Source organism: Pristiophorus japonicus, chromosome 5 (genome assembly GCF_044704955.1).
Source record: "Pristiophorus japonicus isolate sPriJap1 chromosome 5, sPriJap1.hap1, whole genome shotgun sequence".
NCBI lineage: Eukaryota > Metazoa > Chordata > Chondrichthyes > Pristiophoridae > Pristiophorus > Pristiophorus japonicus.
Genome location: NC_091981.1, coordinates 223,150,712 through 223,176,371, shown reverse-complemented (window position 1 = coordinate 223,176,371; position 25,660 = coordinate 223,150,712). Strand labels below are relative to the sequence as shown.

The 25,660-nt window shown below is 44.6% G+C and overlaps 1 protein-coding gene across 1 annotated transcript in view; it reads right to left on the bottom strand.

Annotated features, from left to right (window-relative positions):
* Positions 1–25,660, bottom strand: part of crot (carnitine O-octanoyltransferase) — a 95,030-nt gene that overhangs the window by 12,269 nt on the left and 57,101 nt on the right. The window contains exons 8-12 of the mRNA XM_070881340.1: positions 24,164–24,289; positions 22,333–22,434; positions 21,378–21,461; positions 8,603–8,710; positions 3,077–3,207 (exon numbers count right to left, since the gene is read on the bottom strand). Coding sequence (XP_070737441.1) covers positions 3,077–3,207; positions 8,603–8,710; positions 21,378–21,461; positions 22,333–22,434; positions 24,164–24,289 — 551 coding nt within the window. The remainder of the gene's footprint in view (positions 1–3,076; positions 3,208–8,602; positions 8,711–21,377; positions 21,462–22,332; positions 22,435–24,163; positions 24,290–25,660) is intronic.

The following is a 25,660-nucleotide window of genomic DNA, read 5'->3' as shown; positions in this document are numbered from 1 at the left end:
AGAAATTGAGTTTATCACATTATAAACAGTGATGTAATCAGCAGCAAGGACATCACTTGGAGCTGGTGCAAAAGCTTTACATTGACTGGTTTCTGTCAGGCCTGTGTATGCTGGTCTGCAGTTGGCAGAGCTTCTGGTATCATCTTATGGAAAGGGATGGTGTTTAGTGTTCTCTTCAAAAAGAGAATTTGAAATAGATGAAGAAGGCAGCAGCCTAGGACTTTGAAAAACTGAGCTGCTGGGCTAGGAGCTTCCCCAAGATCAAACATTTGAAAGTAATATTAAAGTTTCAAGTTTGTGAATTTGATTTTGCTTTATTGATGATAAGAGCAATTGTGGGCATCAGCTTCACCATAGAGACGCAGGGCTCGATTTTTCCGACCTAGGCGGGCGATGTCCGAGGCGGACTGCGACCCCACTCCTGGCTCCATGTCAGCTCCCCCCAATGACTTTTCCGATATTGGGCTTGTTAAGCCCCGCCCTGTGAGGATCCTAGCCAATTAAAAGGAAGCAGGTCTGATGATGCCATCCGATGATGCGTCATCAGCCAGTTTCCTTAAAGGGGCCATACCCACATTCATTTTGACAGTTGCGCTGTCAGCATCGGGGTGCTGCAAACACTGCACAAATGTGCACGGCTGCACCCAGGCTCTCCCATGACTCCTCCACACAGGGAGGTTCTCTTCCCTTCTCAGGACACCAATGCAGCCCAGATGCACTGTACAGGAAGGCGCAAGCAGGGATATCGTTAGGAGGACCTGCTGCAGTGGCGCAAACCTTTCAATGATCTCAGTAGATCACGAAATGTTACTGCAAAGCCGCACTCAACCTTACACCGCTGTGCCATTCATCACATCCCCATCACTCTGCCTTCCCTACCCTATTCCTGCACATCCTTACTCACACCAACTTACCTTGCACCTCCACTCATTCCTCTCTCTCATTAACACATCCCCATCTCACTAGCCACCCCTCACACTTGTCCAATCATACAAATTAACGACACACAAGTGTAGGCACTTGGGTGTTATCACCAATGCTGATGTAAAGTTTCTGCTAATGTGTTATCAAATATTGAAATCTTTATTTTCAACACTTTGCTTTCTTGGACAGATGTGTGTGCACCTTTGGAAATGGCTTAGTGAGTTGCAGTGAATGGAGAGACATAATGGTATCTTCCCCCCAATGGTGATGAGTGTGAAAGGAATGGCTTGGGCATTGTAGGGATACTTTATGGTGTTGGTGTGGGGTGGTGCCAACTTGGCGCATCATGTGGAGCCAGGGTGTACAGTGTCAAGCGAAGTAAATCTGGCATGGTGAGGCCATCACTGGCCTTCCGGGCAGCGATGTGATCGGGTGCTGATGCCGTGTCCTGTGCAGCATCAGGTGATTGTGGAGAAGGTTGGTGTTGTTGTTGGTGATGCTGGTGTGCCTAGTGATGTTAGTGCTGATCATGGTGGGATTCTGAGGACCAAGGTGATATTTTTTCAAGAGCACCGATGCTAATGGAATAGATGGCAGCTGAAGTTGAGATGATGGAAGCGATCAGTCAATGGTGAGATAAGTTGCTCCAAGGAGGTGACACTGGATAGAGAGAGTTCACTGCAAACATTTCAAAACTCCATAAAGCTGAAAAGTGTATTCCAAATCCTGAAGGCTCCAGCTTCTAAGATTGCAAATTGAACAGCTGTGAAATTGAGGCTTTTATACCACTTCTTCAGCTGGTCAAACCAATCCAGAGTTGTTGAGAACCCGATACACTTACCTGACGTGATCCCCGAGGGACAGGAACTTTGTAAAAAAAAAACTTGGTAAAATGGTTAGAACCTGGTAAAATGCTGCTTAAATAGCTTTAGCAGCTTCTTAACTATCTCAATTGCCTGACACGTCGCTCAGTGCCAGGTCTGCAAACCACCGGCAGAGCCGGCACTTGGGAAATTCAAAAGGAGGCGGGTTCAGAGTGGACTTCCGTCCCACTGTCAATCACGGCCATTTTGACAGTGGGCCCACCTCCAAACTCGCACTTACAGCACCGGTAAGATTCTAACCGTAGTCTGTAAAAGGCTTTCCCAACAGGACATGCTTGACAATGGATACAGATTTTCCACTAATCCTTGGAGCTCGACAGTGGTGGAGTTTGAGCTGATCACAGATTTGTACTCTTGAGGGAGATACTAATGGAATTTTAATTGATCAGTGCTACAGCAAATCTTTCACTAAACTAAAACTTTGAGAAAATGCCAACAAATAGGATATATGATCCTGCAGTGTTGCACTCCCTCTATTCAGAGTGCAGATGCAGGTTATGTCTTTTGACTAGTAAATTGGATCTCAGCCCACAATAAAAACTTGTTTAATGTTCCAATCTGCTCACTGTACTAAATAATTGTTAAAGTTGAGTAAAAATCTCCTGCCATAAATCTTTTCTTTTCAAAACACAGTGATGAACAAAGCACCATATTATGACTTAAGGAAACAACGTTCATTATATAGCATCGTTCATAACCTTAGCCAATTAAGTAAATTAGAAATGTAGTCACTGTTATAATGTAGGGAAACGGCAGCCAATTTGCACACAGCAAGGCCCCACAAACAGCAATTAGATAAATGACCAGGTAATGTGTTTTAGTGATGTTGGTTGGACGATAAGCATTAGCCAAGACATTGGGAGAACTTCCTTGTCCTTCTTTAACATTTTATATCCACCTGATGGTGCCTCAATTTAACATTTCAGCTGAAATATGGTACCTCTGGCAGTACAGCTTTCCCTCAGTACTATGATGCATCAGCCTAGATGTTGTATTAAAGTCTCTGGAGTGGGGGCTTGAAGTCACAACCTTCTGACTCAGAGGTGAAAATGCTACCACTGAGCCAAGGCTGACTTACATGAACAAAACAGAAGAATGTAGGAACAAAAAACGTGCATTCAGACCATCTAACACACTATCTAGTGTCAATGACTATTATGTAATTTTATTTGTGTTTTCATTTCAATAAAATAACTCAATGTCATGCAGTAAAGTGTGGATTGTGGAACAAATATGACAATTGCTCTATACCAGGTCATGATGCTTACCGCCCATGAAGCCTGTAGTAAGCCAACTGAAGTGCAAGCTGTATAAATATGTCTGGGTGAAACTTCTTCTTTTTGATCAGTGATTTTCCAAAGGCAGTGAAGGCATAACTTGCAATTTGGACATCCGATGCCTGTAAAACCAAATGAGTATTACCATGATCACATAAACCTACTCTATCATTTACTACACATGTCCATTGATGCTATTTAAAATTGTACCGTAGACAGATTTATGTTTCTATTCCTGTTTGTTGGATATCTTCAAAAGGGAGCTAGATGTGGCCCTTATGACTAAAGGGATCAGTGGGTATGGAGAGAAGGCAGGAGTGGGGTACTGAAGTTGCATGATCAGCCATGATCATATTGAATGGCGGTGCAGGCTCAAAGGGCCGAATGGCCTACCCCTGCACCTATTTTCTATGTTTCTATGTTTCCTAATGTAATTATTGCAGTTTATACATGTAGCTTTTCCTCCACCTCCCAAATACTTCATTTCAGCAGGACATCACAATACCATAATCAAGTATTTCCTTTTTTTTTAATGTCTGTGCTCATCAAAGTGAGGGAGGTTAGTCCTAGAGAACTCTTCCAATTTCAGGCACCCAGAATCAGCATAAAGCACTCCTTCCCAGGTCCAATATAGCCAAGTCGGTTTCAGAATAATGCTCCAACCACACTGCCCCAACATCGCAACTCAGTTCCAACTCAGCTATGATCTTATTGAATGGCGGAACAGGATCAAGGAACCATATGGCCTACTCCTGCTCCTAATTCTTATCTTAACTTTACAAAACCATGTCTTCCTGCAGTGGTGTGACATGGGTTTCCATTTCACACACCAGCCATCCTGTGACCTCACCGGGTATAAATTAGTGCTAAATTATTAAGACAATGCCCATAGGGAATTGAATGGAGTCCACCCAACTAATTTCACACAGCCAGCACACAGAGACGACCTTCATCACCTCAATTTGGGCTGGGTTTGGCCCCAAACTCAGGGGATAAAATCACTGAGGATTTCAATCAGTTTTAACTATTCTTTAGTTCAAATTGCATCGTAATAGCCATAAATCAAAATTCAAATGTCAAATAATCAGTTTGCATTAAAATACAACATAATTTCACCCTGATAAGCATTTTCTATGAAATCTTTTACAAAATGAAAACAGGTATCCAAATTAGCCATGTTTATACTGTCTTAGATAGTCAATAAATACAACTCCAAATTACAAACCAGATACTTCACATAAGTACACCTGTTTACACTGGCTGGAATGTGATAGAAATAGCAAGTCAGTCAGTCTTGATAATTAATGAATTTGATAGGAGTCTTTTGGGATTTTCAGTGAAAGACAGCACAATTATCAGTGAATGTAGATAATATTTATCATCATTGTTTCAAAATATACAAACATGGTTAAACTATCAATTTTAAAGTACTGCCGCAGCTTAAGTGGTATGTATGGCAGTAGTGCAATTAACTACCAATTAAACATTTTATTCAACTGGAAACAGAATAATCCTCCTGCTACTCTTCCATGATAGGGATTTTAAAATGTGAGGGCTATGAATGCCCTCCATTCACAATGACATTTCTGCAGCTACTGATCTGCTCAATCACACCCTCACCACCACCTTTGATGCCCTAGTCCCTGTTAAAACAATTACTCTCTCTCACCCTGGCCGTTCCCCCTGGTACAGCCCTGATCCAAGAGACGCAGACTTGAATGGATATGGTGGTCAACTGGTTTAGCTATTCACTGCCAGACCACATAAAGCACTAACGGGTCCTGCTCTCATCTGCCAAAATCACTTGCTATTCCAGAATTAATCATTCTGGAATGTAAAGATAAATCCCGGCTTCCTTTCTATACTGCGAACTGTCTTTTTAAATCCCTGTCCCCAGTCTCCACCCTCACCTCCGACAATGTGTGAGGAGCTCATGGACTTCTTTGTCTCAGAGATTGAGACCATCCGTTCAGCTGCCTCTGCTATTTCCCTTCCTTCCCCTAGCCCATCGGGCCAAACTTCCTCTAAGGATCCCCCCCTGCCCTAGCCCTGACCTCACATCTTTCTCCAGTTTCTCTCTGATCTCCCCTCATAGAAACATAGAAAATAGGTGCAGGAGTAGGCCATCTGGCCCTTCGAGCCTGCACCACCATTCAATAAGATCATGGCTGATTATTCCTTCAATACCCCTTTCCTGCTTTCTCTTCATACCCCTTGATCCCTTTATCCGTAAGGGCCATATCTAACTCCCTCTTGAATATATCCAATGAACTGGCAACAACAACTCTCTGCGGCAGGGAATTCCACAGGTTAACAACTCTTTGAGTGAAGAACTTTCTCCTCATCTCAGTCCTAAATGGCCTACCCCTTATCCTAAGACTGTGTCCCCTGGTTCTGGATTTCCCCAACATTGGGAACATTCTTCCCGCATCTAACCTATCCAATCCCGTCAGAATCTTATACGTTTCTATGAGATCCCCTCTCATCCTTCTAAACTCCAGTGTATAAAGGCCCAGTTGATCCAGTCTCTCCTCATATGTCAGTCCAGCCATCCCTGGAATCAGTCCGGTGAACCTTCACTGCACTCCCTCAATAGCAAGAATGTCTTTCCTCAGATTAGGAGACCAAAACTGAACACAATATTCCAGGTGAGGTCTCACCAAGGCCCTGTACAACTGCAGTTAGACCTTCCTGCTCCTATACTCAAATCCCCTAGCTATGAAGGCCAACATACGATTTGCCTTCTTCACCGCCTGCTGTACCTGCATGCCAACTTTCAATGACTGATGAACCATGACACCCAGGTCTCGTTGGATCTCCCCTTTACCTAATCTGCCATCATTCAGATAATATTCTGCTTTCGTGTTTTTGCCCCCAAAGTGGGTAACCTCACATTTATCCACATTATACTGCATCTGCCATGCATTTGCCCACTCACCTAACTTGTCCAAGTCACATTGCAGCCTCTTAACGTCCTCCTCACAGCTCACACCGCCAGCCAGTTTACTGTCATCTGAAAACTTGGAGATATTGCACTCAATTCCTTCATCTAAATCATTAATGTATATTGTAAAGAGCTGGGGTCCCAGCACTGAGCCCTGCGGCACTCCACTAGTCACTGCCTGCCATTGCCTGCCTCGTGACCTTTCCGAGCTCATTCTGTCCATGAGACCCACTTCCTACTCCCTTGACCCTATTCCCCCAAACTGCTGACCACCCAATTTCCTTTTCTGGCTCCCATGTTAGCTGACATTGTTAACGGTTCTCTCTCCTCAAATCTGCTGTCATCACCCCTTCCCTCAAAAAAACAACCCTTGACCCCTGTGTCCTTGCAAACTGCCGCCCCATTTCCAACCTCCATTTCCTCTCCAAAGTCCTTGAACATTTTGTTGCCTCCCAAATCCGTGCCCATCTTTCCCGCAATTCCATGTTTTAATCCCTCAATCTAGCTTCTGTGCCTGCCACAGTACCAAAACGGCTCTCATCAAAGTCACAAATGACATCCTTTGTGACTATGACAAAGGCAAACTATCCCTCCTCGTCCTTCTTGACCTGCCTGCGGCCTTTGACACGGCTGACCACTCTATCCTTCAACACTTCTCCACCATCATCCAGTTGGGTGGGACTGCACTCGCCTGGTTCTGATCTATCTGATCGTAGCCAGAGAATCACTTGCAACAGCTTCTCTTCCTGCCCCTGCATCGTTACCTCTGGTGTCCCCCAAGGATACATCCTTGTCCCCCTCCTATTTCTCATCTACATGTTGCCCCTTGGTGACATCATCTGAAAACACAGCATCAGTTTCCACATGTACGCTGATGACACCCCGCTCTACCTCACTACCACTTCTCTCGACCCCTCCACGGTCTCGAAGTTCTCAGACTGCTTGTCTGACATCCAGTTCTGGATGAGCAGAAATGTTCTCTAATTGAATATTGGGAAGACCGAAGGCATTGTTTTCGTTACCCGCCACAAACTCCGTTCCCTAGCCACTGACTCCATCCCTCTCCCCAATTTCTATCTGAGGCGCAACCTTAGTGTCATATTTGACGCAGAAATGAGCTGTCGACCACATATCCACAGCATAACTAAGACTGCTTATTTCCACCGCCGTAACATCGCTTGTCTCCGCCCTTGCCTCAGCTCATCCGCTGCTGAAGCCCTCATCCATGCCTTTGTTACCTCTAGACTTGACTATTCCAAGGCACTCCTGGCTGGCCTCCCCCATTCTACCCCACGTAGAGACCACTGTGGGTCACTAACCCCCCTCTAGTCTGCTCACCCCTCCCAGTATACCCCTCTAGTGTGCTCAACCCCCCACTTCCTCCCTTCTAGAGGTGTTTCAAAACTTGGTTGCCCTAACTCGCACCAAGTCCTGCTCACCCATCATCCCTGTGCTCGCTGACCTACATTTACTTCTGGTTAAGCAACGCCGCGATTTCAAAATTCTCACCCTTATTTTCAAAACCCTCCATGGCCTCATCCCTCCCTATTTCTGTAATCTCCTCCAGCCTCACAACCCCCACCCCCAAGATGTCTGCGCTCCTCTAATTCTGCCCTCTTGAACATCCCTGATTACAGTTCTGTTGCCTAGGCCCCAGGCTCTGTAACTCCCTGCCTAAACTCTCCGCCTCGTTTTCCTCCTTCAAGACGCTCCTTAAAACCTGCCTCTTTGACCAAGCTTTTGGCCACCTGCACTAATTTTTACTTGAGCGGCTCAGTGTCAAATCTTTTACCTCATAAGACTCCTGTGAAGCGCCTTGGGAAGTTTCATTACTATAAGGCACTATATAAATACAAGTTGTCGTTCTATTATGGAAACACTTCCAGAACATAATAGGATTAAATCAGTGAGCACATTGGAAGAGAACTACACCAACCAATTGACCTGTATATCACCAATCTAAAACTCCTTTCTGGGTGAACAACTGATTCAACAACAACTTGCAACTAGATAGTGCCTTTAACATAGTAAAAACATCCAAAGATGCTTCATTGAAGCAATATCAGACAAATTTGCCACCGAGCCACATAAAGAGATATTAAGACAGATGACGAAAAGTATGGTTGAAGAGGTAGATTTTAAGGAGCAACTTAAAAGGAAGAGAGAGGTAGAAAAGCGGAGAGATTTAGGGAGAAAATTCCAGAGCTTAAGGCCTAGGCAGCCGAAGCCACTGCTGGCAATGGTGCAGCGATGAAAATTGGGAATGCACAAGAGGCCACAATTAAAGGAGCGCAGAGATTCCAGTGGGTTGTAGGGCTGGAGGAGGTTACAGTGATAGACATGGGCAAGCCCATGAATAATCAGGATAAGCAGATATCGCTTCTGGAACCTGATGGAGGCCGCTTCTTCTATGGTGATGACTGGCTCTCTTATTCATGATTCAGAACGAAGCTGTATAAGGCATATCAGACTACATCTCATGATTGGCCCCTAGTTTCCTTGGCAAACCAGGTATGTGCTTATTAGGATTCAGGTGTATACAGCTCACTTATTTTTGCAAAACTGACTCTTACCCGCTTGTAATACTGTTGCTTAGCTTGCTCTATGTCATTTAGAATCCTCTGATCCAACACAAAAACCAGCTCCTCTGGCCAAGTCAGGTCACGTACTCCAGTTGATCCCTGAGAGAAAGATTTTATAATATTGCACATTATTGCTTCAAATTAGAAGGCATGTAATCAAATCTTTAGTGACTATCTACGAAGCAAAATTCTAATTTATCCCATTAGTTTATAAGCATATGTAAGCAACAATTGCTTAAGAACAAAGAGATAACAGAACATGAGCATTATTGTGGGTCAGACTAATGAAGATTTGTTTCCCCTATACATCAACTAAAACTAATTTGTGCCATGCAAATAATAATGTTGTTAGCGTCAAACTTACAGATCACTAATTAATAAAGACATTGGCCTAAAAACTGTTGGTGATAATAACAGATCAACACTTGACATGTTATTATATTTCCCATCCACTTTTAATGGAGGCGTTAACCCATTTAAAATAGATAAATGCTGCCATTAAAACAGCAAGACAGAAAGTTTCATACGGATGTATTAAGTGCTTGTCCTAGTATCAGCGACACTAATTCTTACGTTCTGGTGGTGGTGGAAGGGAAAGGTGTTATGTAGTTAACCCTTGCCAACCTGTATCACACCACCACCAGAGGGCCTACCTGTTGGAGTCCCAAGGGATCCCAGCATCCCTTGGGAGCACTGTATATAGGCAGGCCACCCACGCGGTACCTGCACTCTGGAGTCTTATTAAAGGAGCTAAGGTCACACTTACTCATTGCTCACAGTACTCAGTTTCATCCTTTATTATGAGCTTATCAATTGGCGACGAGATAACGAACAACCGCGCGAAAATGCAAAGAACAGTTGGTATCCTGGAGAAGTTCTCAGAAGGGGGCAATTGGGAGGCCTTCGTGGACAGACTTGACCAATACTTTGTGGCCAACGAGCTGGAAGGGGACGAGAACGCTGCCAAAGGAAGGGCGATCCTCCTTACCGTCTGTGGGGCCACAACCCTCATGAACAATGGCCTCATGAAGAATCTTTTAGCTCCGGTAAAACCAACAACCAACAACCAAATCCTATGAAGAATTGTGTACGCTGATCCGGGAGCACCTAAATCCTAAGCAAAGCGTTTTGATGGCGAGGTATCATAGAAACATAGAAAATAGGTGCAGGAGTAGGCCATTCGGCCCTTCTAGCCTGCACCGCCATTCAATGAGTTCATGGCTGAACATGCAACTTCAGTACCCCATTCCTGCTTTCTCACCATACCCCTTGATTCCCCTAGTAGTAAGGACTTCATCTAACTCCTTTTTGAATATATTTAGTGAATTGGCCTCAACAACTTTCTGTGGTAGAGAATTCCACAGGTTCACCACTCTCTGGGTGAAGAAATTCCTCCTCATCTCGGTCCTAAATGGCTTCCCCCTTATCCTTAGACTGTGTCCCCTGGTTCTGGACTTCCCCAACATTGGGAACATTCTTCCTGCATCTAACCTGTCTAACCCCGTCAGAATTTTAAACGTTTCTATGAGGTCCCCTCTCATTCTTCTGAACTCCAGTGAATACAAGCCCAGTTGATCCAGTCTTTCTTGATAGGTCAGTCCCGCCATCTCGGGAATCAGTCTGGTGAACCTTCGCTGCACTCCCTCAATAGCAAGAATGTCCTTCCTCAGGTTAGGAGACCAAAACTGTACACAATACTCCAGGTGTGGCCTCACCAAGGCCCTGTACAATTGTAGCAACACCTCCCTGCCCTTGTACTCAAATCCCCTCGCTATGAAGGCCAACATGCCATTTGCTTTCTTAACCGCCTGCTGTACCTGCATGCCAACCTTCAATGACTGATGTACCATGACACCCAGGTCTCTTTGCACCTCCCCTTTTCCTAATCTGTCACCATTCAGATAATAGTCTGTCTCTCTGTTTTTACCACCAAAGTGGATAACCTCACATTTATCCACATTATACTTCATCTGCCATGCATTTGCCCACTCACCTAACCTATCCAAGTCGCTCTGCAGCCTCATAGAATCCTCCTTGCAGCTCACACTGCCACCCAACTTAGTGTCATCCGCAAATTTGGAGATACTACATTTAATCCCCTCGTCTAAATCATTAATGTACAGTGTAAACAGCTGGGGCCCCAGCACAGAACCTTGCGGTACCCCACTAGTCACTGCCTGCCATTCTGAAAAGTCCCCATTTACTCCTACTCTTTGCTTCCTGTCTGACAACCAGTTCTCAATCCATGTCAGCACACTACCCCCAATCCCATGTGCTTTAACTTTGCACATTAATCTCTTGTGTGGGACCTTGTCGAAAGCCTTCTGAAAGTCCAAATATACCACATCAACTGGTTCTCCCTTGTCCACTCTACTGGAAACATCCTCAAAAAATTCCAGAAGATTTGTCAAGCATGATTTCCCTTTCACAAATCCATGCTGACTTGGACCTATCATATTACCTCTTTCCAAATGCACTGCGATGACATCCTTAATAATTGATTCCATCATTTTACCCACTACCGATGTCAGGCTGATCGGTCTGTAATTCCCTGTTTTCTCTCTCCCTCCTTTTTTAAAAAGTGGGGTTACATTGGCTACCCTCCACTCAATAGGAACTGATCCAGAGTCAATGGAATGTTGGAAAATGACTGTCAATGCATCCACTATTTCCAAGGCCACCTCCTTAAGTACTCTGGGATGCAGTCCATCAGGCCCTGGGGATTTATCGGCCTTCAATCCCATCAATTTCCCCAACACAATTTCCCGACTAATAAGGATTTCCCTCAGTTCCTCCTCCTTACTAGACCCTCCGACCCCTTTTATATCCGGAAGGTTGTTTGTGTCCTCCTCGGTGAATACTGAACCAAAGTACTTGTTCAATTGGTCCGCCATTTCTTTGTTCCCCGTTATGACTTCCCCTGATTCTGACTGCAGGGGACCTACGTTTGTCTTTACTAACCTTTTTCTCTTTACATATCTATAGAAACTTTTGCAATTCGTCTTAATGTTCCCTGCAAGCTTCTTCTCGTACTCCATTTTCCCTGCCCTAATCAAACCCTTTGTCCTCCTCTGCTGAGTTCTAAATTTCTCCCAGTCCCCGGGTTCTCTGCTATTTCTGGCCAATTTGTATGCCACTTCCTTGGCTTTAATGCTATCCCTGATTTCCCCTGATAGCCACGGTTGAGCCACCTTCCCTTTTTTATTTTTACGACAGACAGGAATGTACAATTGTTGTAGTTCATCCATGCGGTCTCTAAATGTCTGCCATTGCCCATCCACAGTCAACCCCTTCAGTATCATTCGCCAATCTAGCCTAGCCAATTCACGCCTCATACCTTCAAAGTTACCCTTCTTTAAGTTCTGGACCATGGTCTCTGAATTAACTGTTTCATTCTCCATCCTAATGCAGAATTCCACCATATTATGGTCACTCTTCCCCAAGGGGCCTCGCACAACGAGATTGCTAATTAATCCTCTCTCATTACACAACACCCAGTCTAAGATGGCCTCCCCCCTAGTTGGTTCCTCGACATATTGGTCTAAAAAACCATCCCTTATGCACTCCAGGAAATCCACCTCTACCGTATTGCTTCCAGTTTGGTTAACCCAATCTATGTGCATATTAAAGTCACCCATTATAACTGCTGCATCTTTATTGCACGCACCCCTAATTTCATGTTTGATGCCCTCCCCAACATCACTACTACTGTTTGGAGGTCTGTACACAACTCCCACTAACGTTTTTTGTCCTTTGGTATTCTGCAGCTCTACCCATATAGATTCCACATCATCCAAGCTAATGTCCTTCCGAACTATTGCCTTAATTTGCTCCTTAACCAGCAATGCTACCCCACCTCCTTTTCCTTTTATTCTATCTTTCCTGAATGTTGAATACCCCTGGATGTTGAGTTCCCAGCCCTGATCATCCTGGAGCCACGTCTCCGTAATCCCAATCACATCATATTTGTTAACATCTATTTGCACAGTTAATTCATCCACTTTATTGCGGATACTCCTTGCATTAAGACACAAAGCCTTCAGGCTTGTTCTTTTAACACCCTTTGTCCTTTTAGAATTTTGCTGTACAGTGGCCCTTTTTGTTCTTTGCCTTGGGTTTCTCTGCCCTCCACTTTTCCTCATCTCCTTTCTGTCTTTTGCTTTTGCCTCCTTTTTGTTTCCCTCTGTCTCCCTGCATTGGTTCCCATCCCCCTGCCATATCAGTTTAAATCCTCCCCAACAGCACTAGCAAACACTCCCCCTAGGACATTGGTTCCGGTCCAGACCGTCCGGTTTGTACTGGTCCCACCTCCCCCAGAACCGGTTCCAATGCCCCAGGAATTTGAATCCCTCCCTGTTGCACCACTGCTCAAGCCACGTATTCATCTGCGCTATCCTGCGATTCCTACTCTGACTATCACGTGGCACTGGTAGCAATCCCGAGATTACTACTTTTGAGATCCTACTTTTTAATTTAGCTCCTAGCTCCTTAAATTCATTTCGTAGGACCTCATCCCTCTTTTTACCTATGTCGTTGGTACCAATGTGCACCACGACAACTGGCTGTTCTCCCTCCCTTTTTAGAATGTCCTGCACCCGCTCCGAGACATCCTTGACCCTTGCACCAGGGAGGCAACATACCACCCTGAGTCTCGGTTGCGGCCGCAGAAACGCCTATCTATTCCCCTCACCATTGAATCCCCAATCACTATTGCTCTCCCACTCTTTTTCCTGCCCTCCTGTGCAGCAGAGCCAGCCACGGTGCCATGAACTTGGCTGCTGCTGCCCTCCCCTGATGAGTCATCCCCCTCAACAGTATCGGTTCTATACGTGTCAACAGTCGGAGGGCCAGGAAGTGGCGAGCTACGTCGCCGAACTAAGGCACCTTGCAGGACATTGCGAATTTGATGGAGTCCTACAGCAAATGCTGAGAGACTTTTTTTGGGGCTTGGCATTGGCCATGAGGTAATCCTTCGCAAACTATTGACTGTTGAAACTCCGAATCTGAGCAAAGCCATAACGATTCTGAGGTGAATGATCAGCCATGATCTTATTGAATGGTAGTGCAGGCTGGAAGGGCCAAATGGCCTACTCCTGCACCAATTTTCTATGTTTCTATGATATCCCAGGCATTTATGTCCAAGAGCGACACCACCAAACAAATTTCGCAGCATAAAGAGGTTTCGATCAGTACTGTGCACAAAGTAACGTTATGTTCGAGCAGAAATATACATGGCAGAACGTACACGCCGGCTGCTGCACGACTTCAGATAACTCAGAGTCCACCATCAATCGTTAATGCGAGGCAGTTAATACCCTGTTGGCATTGTGGAGGTGATCATTCGGCCCATCAATGCCGCTTCAAGCACTATGCGTGCAACGGCTGCAGAACAATGGGACACCTCCAGCGAATGTGCAGGTGGGCTGCAAACCACCACGTTGCAGAGGAAGATCGATCCACGGTGGATCAGGCTGAATTGGTGACTCGAACCGAGGAGGCAGAAATGTATGGGGTACACACCTTCACGAACAAAATGTCCACCAATAATGTTAAAAGTTGAACTGAACGGAATTCCAGTATACATGGAACTGGACATAGGTGCGAGGCTGTCCATAATGAGCAAAAAGGCCTTTGGCACACAGGCCCAAGCTCAAGTTCTTAGCTTGATTCACATCAAGCTAAGAACTTACGCCAAGGAACTGATCCCTGTAATTGGCAGTGCAGAAGTCAAAATCTCCTATGATGAAGCAGTACACTAACTCCCAATCTGGATTGCGCCAGGGGATGGCCCCACACTGTTTGGCAGAAGCTGGCTGGGAAAAATCCGCTGGAACTGGGACGACATCCGAGCGCTTTCATCCATCGACGACGCCTCATGTGCCCAGGTTCTGAGCAGATTTCCTTCATTGTTCGAGCCAGGCATTGGAAGCTCCTTGGGGGCAAAAGTGCAGATCCATTTGATTCCCGCTGTGCGACCCATTCACCACAAGGCACATAGAAACATAGAAAATAGGTGCAGGAGTGGGCCATTCGGCCCTTCGAGCCTGCACTGCAATTCAATAAGATCATGGCTGATCATTCCCTCAGTACCCCTTTCCTGCTTTCTCTCCATACCCCTTGATCCCCTTAGCCGTAAGGGCCATATCTAACTCTCTCTTGAATATATCCAGTGAACTGGCATCAACAACTCTCTGCAGCAGGAAATTCCATAGGTTAACTACTGTCTGAGTGAAGGAGTTTCTCCTCATCTCAGTCCTAAATGGCTTACCCCTTATCCTGTGTCCCCTGGTTCTGGACTTCCCCATCGGGAACATTCTTCCCGCATCTAGCCTGTCCAGTCCCGTCAGAATCTTATACGTTTCTATGAGATCCCCTCTCAACCTTCTAAACTCCAGTGAATAAAGGCCCAGTTGATCCAGTCTCTCCTCATATGACAGCCCAGCCATCCCTGGAATCAGTCTGGTGAACCTTCGCTGCACTCCCTCAATAGCAAGAACTTCCTCAGATTAGGAGACCAAAATTGAACACAATATTCCAGCTGAGGCCTCACCAAGGCCCTGTACAACTGCAGTAAGACCTCCCTGCTCCGATACTCAAATCCCCTTGCTGTGAAGGCCAACATACCATTTGCCTTCTTCACCGCCTGCTGTACCTGCATGCCCACTTTCAGTGACTAATGAACCATGACACCCAGGTCTCATTGCACCTCCCCTTTATATGCTGCCATCCAGATAATATTCTGCCTGCCTTTGTGTTTTTGCCCCCAAAATGGATAACCTTACATTTATCCACATTATACTGCATCTGCCATGCATTTGCCCACTCACCTAATCTGTCCAAGTCACCCTGCAGCCTCTTACCGTCCTCCTCACAACTCACACTACCACCCAGCTTAGTGTTATCTGCAAACTTGGAGATATTACATTCAATTCCTTCATCTAAATCATTAATGTATATTGTAAAGAGCTGAGGTCCCAGCACTGAGCCCTGCGGCACTCCACTAGTCACTGCCTGCCATTCTGAAAAGGACCCGTTTATCCCGACTCTCTGCTTTCTGTCTGCCAAGCAGTTCTCTATCCACGTCAGTACATTACCCCCAATACCATGCGCTTTGATTTTGCACACCAATCTCTTGTGCGGGACCTTGTCAAAAGCCTTTTGAAAGTCCAAATACACCACATCCACTGGTTCTCCCTTGTCCACTCTGCTAGTTACATCCTCAAAACATTCCAGAAGATTCGTCAAGCATGATTTCCCTTTCATAAATCCATGCTCACTTGGTCCAATCCTGTCACTGCTTTCAAATGCGCTGCTATTTCATCCTTAATGATTGATTCCAACATTTTTCCCAGTACTGATGTCAGGCTAACTGGTCTATAATTACCTGTTTTCTCTCTCCCTCCTTTTTTTAAAAAGTAGTGTTACATCAGCTACCTTCCAGTCCATAGGAACTGAACCAGAGTCCATACACTGTTGGAAAATGATCACCAATGCATCCACTATTTCTATGGCCACTTCCTTAAGTACTCTGGGATGCAGACTATCATGCCCAGGGGATTTATCGGCCTTCAATCCCATCAATTTCCCGCCTGATAAGGATATCCTTCAGTTCCTCCTTCTCACTCGACCTACTGTCTCCTAGTACCTTCGGAAGGTTATTTGTATCTTCCTTCTTGAAGACAGAACCGAAGTATTTGTTCAATTGGTCTGCCATTTCTTTGTTCCCCATTATAAATTCACCTGAATCCAACTGCAAGGGACCTATGTTTGTCTTCACTAATCTTTTTCTCTTCACATATTTATAGAAGTTTTTGCAGTCAGTTTTTATGTTCCCTGTAAGCTTCCTTTCGTACTCTATTTTCCCCCGCTTAATTAAACCCTTAGTCTTCCTCTGTTCAATTCTAAATTTCTCCCAGTCCTCAGGTTTGTTGCTTTTTCCAGCCAAATTATATGCCTCTTCCTTGATTTTAAGACAATCCTTAATTTCCCTTGTTAGCCACGGTTGAGCCACCTTCCCCATTTTATTTTTTCTCCAGACAGGGATGTACAATTGCTGAAGTTCATCCATGTGATCTTTAAATGTTTGCCATTGCCTATTCACCGTCAACCCTTTAAGTATCCTTTGCCAGTCTATTCTAGCCAATTCACACCTCATACCGTCAAAGTTACCTTTCCTTAAGTTCCGAACCCTAGTTTCCGAATTAACTGTGTCACTCTCCATCTTAATAAAGAATTCTACCATATTATGGTCACTCTTCCCCAAGGGGCCTTGCACAACAAGACTGCTAATTAGTCCCTTCTCATTACACATCACCCAATCTAGGATGGCCAGCTCTCTAGTTGGTTCCTCGACATATTGGTCTAGAAAACCATCCCCAATACACTCCAGGAAATCCTCCAATCCTCCTCCACCGCATTGCTACCAGTTTGGTTAGCCCATCAATATGTAGATTAAAGTCGCCCATGATAACTATTGTACCTTTATTGCATGCATTCCTAATTTCTTGTTTGATGCTGTCCCCAACCTCACTACTAATGTTTGGTGGTCTGTACACAACTCCCACTAGCGTTTTCTGCCCTTTGGTATTCCATATCTCCACCCATACCGATTCTACATCATCCAGGCTAATGTCCCTTCTTACTATTGCATTAATATCCTCTTTAACCAGCAACACCACACCACCTCCTTTTCCTTTCTGTCTATCCTTCCTAAATGCTGAATACCTTTGGATGTTGAGTTCCCAGCCTTGGTCACCCTGGAGCCATGTCTCCGTGATGCCAATTACATCATATCCGTTAACTACTATCTGCGCAGTTAATTCGTCCACCTTATTCCGAATACTCCTCGCATTGAGGCACAGAGCCTTCAGGCTTGTCTTTTTAAACACACTTTGCCCCTTTAGAATTTTGCTGTAATGTGGCCCTTTTTGCCTTCGGTTTCTCTGCCCTCCGCTTTTACTATTCTCCTTTCTATCTTTTGCTTCTGACTCCATTTTATTTTCCTCTGTCTCCCTGCATAGGTTCCCATCCCCCTGCCATATTAGTTTAACTCCTCTCCAACAGCACTAGCAAACACTCCCCCTAGGACATTGGTTCCGGTCCTGCCCAGGTGCAGACCGTCTGGTTTGTACTGGTCCCAGCTCCCCCAGAACCGGTTCCAATGTCCCAGGAATTTGAATCCCTCCCTTCTGCACCACTGCTCAAGCCACGTATTCATCTGAGCTATCCTGCGATTCCTACTCTGACCAGCACGTGGCATTGGTAGCAATCCTGAGATTACTACTTTTGAGATCCTACTTTTTAATTTAACTCCTAGGTTCCTAAATTCGTCTCGTAGGCCCTCATCACGTTTTTTATCTATATCGTTGGTACCTACATGCACGACAACTGGCTGTTCACTCTCCCTTTTCAAAATGTCATGCACCCGTATATGATGCGAGAGAAAGTGGAAATTGAGCTGGACGGGCTGCAGCGAGAAGGCATCATCGCGCCAGTGGAATTCAACGAGTGGGCCAGTCCGATTGTCCCGTTACTTAAAGGTGATGGCACGGTCAGAATTTGTGGGGACTATAAAGTAACAATTAACCATTTTTCACTGCAGAACCAATACCCGCTATCCAAGGCAGACGACCTATTTGCGACACTAGCTGGAGGGAAGATGTTCACCAAGTTGGACCTGACCTCGGCCTACATGACGCAGGAGCTGGAGGAATCTTCGAAAGGCGTCACCTGCATCAACACGCACAAAGGTCTGTTCATCTATAACAGATGCCGTTCGGGATTCGGTCAGCCGTGGCAATCTTCCAAGGGAACAGAGAGAGCTTGCTAAAGTCGATTCCTCGCACCATGCTTTTCCAGGACGATATACTGGTTACAGGTTGGGACACCACTGAGCATTTGAAGAATCTGGAAGAGGTTCTTAGTCGGTTGGATCGCGTGGGACTCAGGTTGAAACGCTCGAAGTGTGTTTTCCTGGCGCCGGAGGTCAAGTTCTTGGGAAGAAGAATCGCAGCAGACGGCATCAGACCCACCCATGCCAAGGGGTGAAGGATTTCCTGGAGTGTATTAGGAACGGTTTTCTACACCAATATGTCGAGGAACCAACTAGAGGGCTGGCCATCCTAGACTGGGTGATGTGTAATGAGAAAGGACTAATTAGCAATCTTGTTGTGTGAGGCCCCTTGGGAAAGAGTGACCATAATATGGTAGAATTCTTTATTAAGATGGAGAGTGACACAGTTAATTCGGAAACTAGGGTCCTGAACTTGGGAAAAGGTAACTTCGATGGTATGAAATGTGAACTGGCAAGAATAGACGGGCGAATGATACTTAAAAGGGTTGATGGTGGATAGGCAATGGCAAACATTTGAAGATCACACGGATGAACTTCAGCAATTGTACATCTCTGTCTGGAGTAAAAATAAAATGGGGAAGGTGGTTCAACCGTGGCTAACAAGGGAAATTAAGGATAGTGTTAAATCCAAGGAAGAGGCATATACATTGGCCAGAAAAAACAGCAAACCTGAGGACTGGGAGAAATTTAGAATTCAGCAGAGGAGGACAAAGAGTTTAATTAGGAGGGGGAAAATTGAGTAGGAGAGGAAGCTTGCTGGGAACATAAAAACTGACTGCAAAAGCTTCTGTAGATATGTGATGAGAAAAGGATCAGTGAAGACCAACGTAGGTCCCGTGCAGTAAGAATCAGGTGAATTTATCATGGGGAACAAAGAAATGGCAAACCAATTGATCAAATACTTTGATTCTGTCTTCACGAAGGAAGGCACAAATAACCTTCCGGAAATACTAGGGGACAGAGGGTCTAGTGAGGAGGAGGAACTGAAGGAAATCCTTGTTAGTCAGGAAATTGTGTTAAGGAAATTGATGGGATTGAAGGCTGATAAATCCTCAGGGCCTGATAGTCTGCATCTCAGAGTACTTAAGGAAGTGGCCCTAGAAATAGTGGATGCATTGGTGATCATTTCCAACAGTCTATCGACTCTGAATCAGTTGCTTATAGACTGGAGGGTAGCTAATGTAACACCACTTTTTAAGAAGGAGGGAGAGAGAAAACAGGGAATTATAGCCTGACATCAGTGGTGGGGAAAATGTTGGAATCAATTATTAAAGATAAAATAGCAGCACATTTGGAAAGCAGTGACAGGATAGGTCCAAGTCAGCATGGATTTATGAAAGGGAAATCATGCTTGACAAATCTTCTAGAATTTTTTGAGGATGTAACTAGTAGAGTGGACAGGGGAGAACCAGTGGATGTGGTGTATTTGGACTTTCAAAAGGCTTTTGATAAGGTCCCACACAAGAGATTGGTGTGCAAAATTAAAGCACATCGTATTGGGGGTAATGTACTGGTTGGCAGACAAGAAGCAGAGAGTCGAGATAAATCGGTCCTTTTCAAAATGGTAGGCAGTGACTAGTGGGGTGCCGCAGGGTTCAGTGCTGGGACACCAGCTATTCACAATATACATCAATGATTTAGATGAAGGAATGGAGTGTAATATCTTCAAGTTTGCAGATGACACGAAGCTGGGTGGTGGTGTGAGCTGTGAGGAGGATGCTAAGAGGCTGCAGAGTGACTTGGACAGGTTAGGTGAGTGGGCAAATGCATGGCAGATGCAGTATAAAATGGTGGTAAAAACACAAGGGCAGAATATTATCTGAATGGCGGCAGATTAGGAAAAGGGGAAGTGCAATGAGACCCGGGTGTCATGGTACATCAGTCATTGAAAGTTGCATGCAGGTACAGCAGGCGGTGAAGGCGGCAAATGGCATGTTGCCGTTCATAGCTAGGGGATTGGAGTATAGGAGCAGGGAGGTCTTACTGCAGTTGTATAGGGCCTTGGTGAGGCCTCAGCTGGAATATTGTATTCAGTTTTGGTCTCCTAATCTGAGGAAGGATGTTCTTGCTATTGAGGGAGGACAGCGAAGATTCACCAGACTGATTCCCGGGATGGCAGGACTGACATATGAAAGACTGGATCGACTGGACCTGTATTCACTGGAGTTTAGAAGAATGAGGGGGGATCTCATCGAAACATATAAAATACTGACAGGACTGGACAGGTCAGATGCAGGAAGAATGTTCCTGATGTTGGGATGGTCCAGAACCGGGGACATAGTCCAAGGATAAGGGGTAAGCCATTTAGGACCGAGATGAGGAGAAACTTCCTCATTGAGAGAGTTGTTAACCTGTGGAATTCTCTACCGCAGAGAGTTGTTGATGTCAGTTCGTTGGATATATTCAAGAGGGAGTTAGATATGGTCCTTACTGCTAAAGGGATCAAGGGGTATGGAGAGAAAGCAGGAAAGGGGTACTGAGGTGCTGATCAGCCATGATCTTATTGAATGTTGGTGCAGGATCGAATGGCCTACTCCTGCACCTATTTTCTATGTTTCTATGTTTAAAAGAAAATCTATTTGCTTAAAATACAATAAAATACTTAAGTTACTGATGTGACAGTATTCAAACGTAATCAGCAGCCAAATTACACTTTGTTGTGCCCAGGGAGTAGTTATGCAAGTTCTCGCTCACAAAATCATAAGGCACCAGTGATATTTCCAGAGGGTGAGGTTTCCTAAATCATTGGAGGGATGAGGAAAAACTTTATCGTAAAAGTTTTGACAGATCATAAAAAGTGGTTATAATATGAAACTGGAAAAAATTGTCATTAGAAGCGTCACTGTTACATGCAAAGGAAAATTTAAATTATCCCAAGTATAACTGATGAAAAACATTCTTTTCTTCACATACCTTCCACTTCCCTTCCATTGACTTGACTGTCTGATCAATGTAATAGCACATGGAAACCATGACCATGGCATCATAAGGAGAATGCTGGGACAAAACAGAATCAAATAAATCATCTGTTTTAACACATTGATGATGTTACGCAGCCTAAAAATCAGAGAAATGCTACTCATTTGGAAAGTACTGAGGTTCTAAAGCCATTTGATAGGTAATCAGTGGTAGATAGCTATGACAGTGATGAGAATGGTGACTTGGGAGAGGATTCATGAGTATTGATAGGTTATCAGTGCTAGATAGCTATGACAGTGATGAGAATGGTGACTTGGGAGAGGATTCATGAGTAATGCCAGGGCACTGTGCAGTAAGTGGTTTGGGGGAAAGGGGTAATGAGTCAAGTACAAAATGGAGTGGTCATGGAAGATTCAATAATGAAAGGAGCAGGCAGTCACTTCTGTGATCATAAATGCAAGCCCTGAAGGATGTATTGTCTCCCTGATGCATGGATTCAAAATCATGAGGGGTCAAGAAACAGAGGATACAGATTTAAGGTGATTGGCAAAAGAACGAAAGGAGACATGAGGAAAAACTGTTTTTACGCAGCGAGTGGTTAGGATCTGGAATGCACTGCCTGAAAGGGTGGTGAATGCAGATTCAATCATGGCTTTCAAAAGGGAATTGTATAAGTACCTGAAGGAAAAGATTTTGCAGGGCTACGGGGAAAGAGTGGGGGCGTGGGACTAGCTGAAGTGCTCTTGCAGAGCCAGCACAGGCTCGACGGGCTGAATGGTCCCTTCTGTGCTGTAACCATTCTATGATTCTATGGATAAAGGATAGAAAGGAAAAGATAGGCCAGAAATCATGATTCATGTCAGAATCAATGACAAAGGGAACAATATGATTTAAGCTATATGGAAAGTTCTGGAGATCAGGAAGTAGATTCTTTGACTGACTCACTTACATCACAGTTTGAACCAAACGTTCCATTGGCGAAACTGAGGCAATTGTAGGACTTGTCACCCCATCGTATAGTTGGGTTTCCAGTTAGAGCTGCTAAACATATCTGAAAGCAGTAAATAATCAAAACACAATATGGGTTGCTTCTTAGTGTATATGTATAGTATCCAAATACCATATATGCTAAGTCAATATAAACCCCATTTCAATATAAAAACAGGGTGAAATTCCCCAGCACCCCGTTTGGGGGCGGTAACCAAGTCGGGGCAGGACTTCCTGTGTCTGGCGCGGAAGTCCCACCCCAGCCGTGGAATTGCAGTTACCGCCCCTCACAGGAAGTGGAGCGCAATGTCGTGCACTCCACTTCCTGTTGGGCGGGTTCGGGGGCGCTACCCTGGCGTGTTCGTCAGCGCTGTAAGGGATATAGCAGCCAAAGAGCAGACAGATAGGTGGTCAGAACACAATGCCGAAGGTAGTGAACTAATCAGTATTAGGAGGGTCTGAGAAATTGGTGATGGTATGGATTATAATTGCCTATTGTATGTTACACTTGCTTATGTAGGTATAGCACACTTATAACAAATTAAAACTGTATGGGTAATTCATCCTTAACCTTAGTAACACAACAAAATAGCCGAAGTTAGCAGTTACAATTTTGATTAGAAGTCTCTGAGGAAGAGATAAGAAAGCCAATATTTTGGAGCAGTTACTTCAGGCGTCATATAGACTATGGCAAAGTGCAAATCACTGAACAAACACAATTAACATATGATGGGAGATGAACAATTGCATGTACCACTCAGAGCCAGTCTGATAAGAGATGACAAATCAATGTAACTCCGCTGATAGCAATAGACCGAGCGATGATTTTGTACGAGGGTAGCTCCTCACCAAACCTGTATAAATTATAATTGAAACCTCTTGTATTTTGGAGGTTCCACAATTAAACTTTCCCTTGCAGTTGCTCGAAATAAAGCCGGTTGAACCTAAGGTTTTGTTTGTTTGATTCCATGGTCGTTATACTGCGGGCGAAGGGCTAGCTGTCGATTACCTATATCAGGTAGTCCGTCCATAGGAAGAGAAGTCTTCTTTTTACCCCAACAGCGCTATGTAGCTTCTCCATGTAGAGCTAACGCATTTCAATGCCCCTTCCCTTCCGCTAAAGGGGAGGGCCGCTGCGCACTTTGCCAGGCCTCTGATGGCCTCCACTGGGCCAGCAGGGTGTCATGATGCCAAGGCAGCAGACGGCACCCAAACGGAGTGCCGGGCTGCACAATGGCAGCCACGCCATAAAGACTCATAACGGGCCGACTGGTGAGTCGGGCAAAACTACAAAATGGCGGCGTGCGGCGCTCCCCACCTCCCTTCCGCCCCGTGAGCAGATGTCGGCAATGTTCGCGACCCGGCAGTCTCGCAGTGCGCTGGCCAGTTTCTGCCGCAGGGCGAAAAGGGATCACCGCTCACGACGATGACGTTATCGCCAGTTGCGCAATAGCCTGAGGCGCTACCGTGTCAGCTCCTCCGCTAGCTCCCGCGCAATTTTGCAGGAGTCGGTAGCGCCCACTCGGCCCCAGGATGAAAACAGTTTCACGTCTGGTTAGCGCCCCCGAACGTGTTAATGGGAGGCGTAGAACAGGGCAATTTCAGTCCCACATACTTTAGAGGCACACTGAAATCACAGGGAAATGGCAAGAAAACTATGAAGACAAAAGGGGATTTTTGATGTACTTTTTCTGAATTTGCTGTATCCCAAACAATTCAATCGGTTTTCATTTTGAAGCTCCATTCAGCAAAATCCAAAAACAATCATGTATATAGATAGTTCATACACTCACTTGAGAGTAATCTTCAGGCGTTACATGGGGACTGGCATCATCCATTGATAGTATAAACAAGCAGCTCTGAATTTGTTCCAGTATAGTCAAATTTTTGGGATCCAAGCTAATTAGATATTCCCGTGTCTGCAACAAAATGTTGAAATGAACATCATTGATAGAAATGCTTTTTTTTTTTAAATTAAAAAACCTCCTCATTAATTCTCCATGACAAAAGTTAAGTATTTATCTCTATAATGAATCCTGGTGTTGCCTTCTTTTCTTTTTGTGATGGCCAATCAGTTTAAATATAAGCATTGTGGATTTTTTGTATATTTTTGATTGGTAGTGCTTTGAGTTTAAAAGACACATATTTAAGTTTAATTAGAAAAATGATCAAGAGTGAAGGAAAAAGTATTTCTCAGTTTTGTGAAAATTGGATAGTCCATTTGAAGCAATCAAAGAAAAGGTAAATAGGCTACAGAGAGATTAGACAGATGGTCAACTCCAAACTGCCACATTAAAATTAATATTCAAGCACCTGGTGTTAGGTCCAGCTCACACTGCAGATCCCAGGGATTGAACAGAAGACTTTTAGTAATATATTTCAACTACTCAACTTTGTGCCCTCAAATGATCTTTCTCAACTTTGCAAGAGATTACAGTAACACTTCACTAGGTTGTGGCTTAGGCTACAACATATTTACTAATCCAATAGGTAAGTACACAGAAACTGAGATGAGAAACTTCTTCACTCAAAGGGTGGTGAATCTTTGGAATTCTCTACCCCAGAGGGCTGTGGGGGCTCAGTCTTTGAGTAGATTCAAGCCGGAGAGCGATAGATTTTTTAATATTAAAGGGAATCAAGGAACATGGGGACAGTGCAGGAAAGTGGAGTTGAGGTAGAAGATTAGCCATGATCTTACTGAATGGCAGAGCAGGCTCGAGGGGCCGAATAGCCCATTCCTGCTCCTAATTCTTATGAAACAATGACAACTCTGTAAATGTGTAGTGGTTACACACTTAACCATCCCTCCTTAGAAGATACTGCTCATTACAAATTTCCTACATATTGGACAGGCTCTGGATCATAGGGAGCTAGGGCTCGCCTATGGTAGAGATCTGAGATATTGAACACAAGAAAATATTTAGAAGAAAGAACCAAAAATATAACAGTGGACAAGGGGCAACAGCACAAAACTGCCCCCAAATTTGTCACTAACTGGCAATGCCATGCAGACAGGGGGAAAACAAGTGTTCCTTGGAGATTGAGGCTAAGGCACATTGTTGGGGCAGAGTCACGGGAACTTTGTTCTGCCATGGGGGTGCTTGATACTGACACTGGCTCACTACATAGGAAACTGTTCCATTCCCCGGCAATGACATCCCTTACTTTGATATGAACAAAAAACTACTCTTAGTTTCATTACTTTTCACCTGTTTTAGCTTTTAAATTAATATTTGTACACCTTCAGATTTCTGCCAAGCCACACTAATCCATTTCACTTTTGTTGAAAG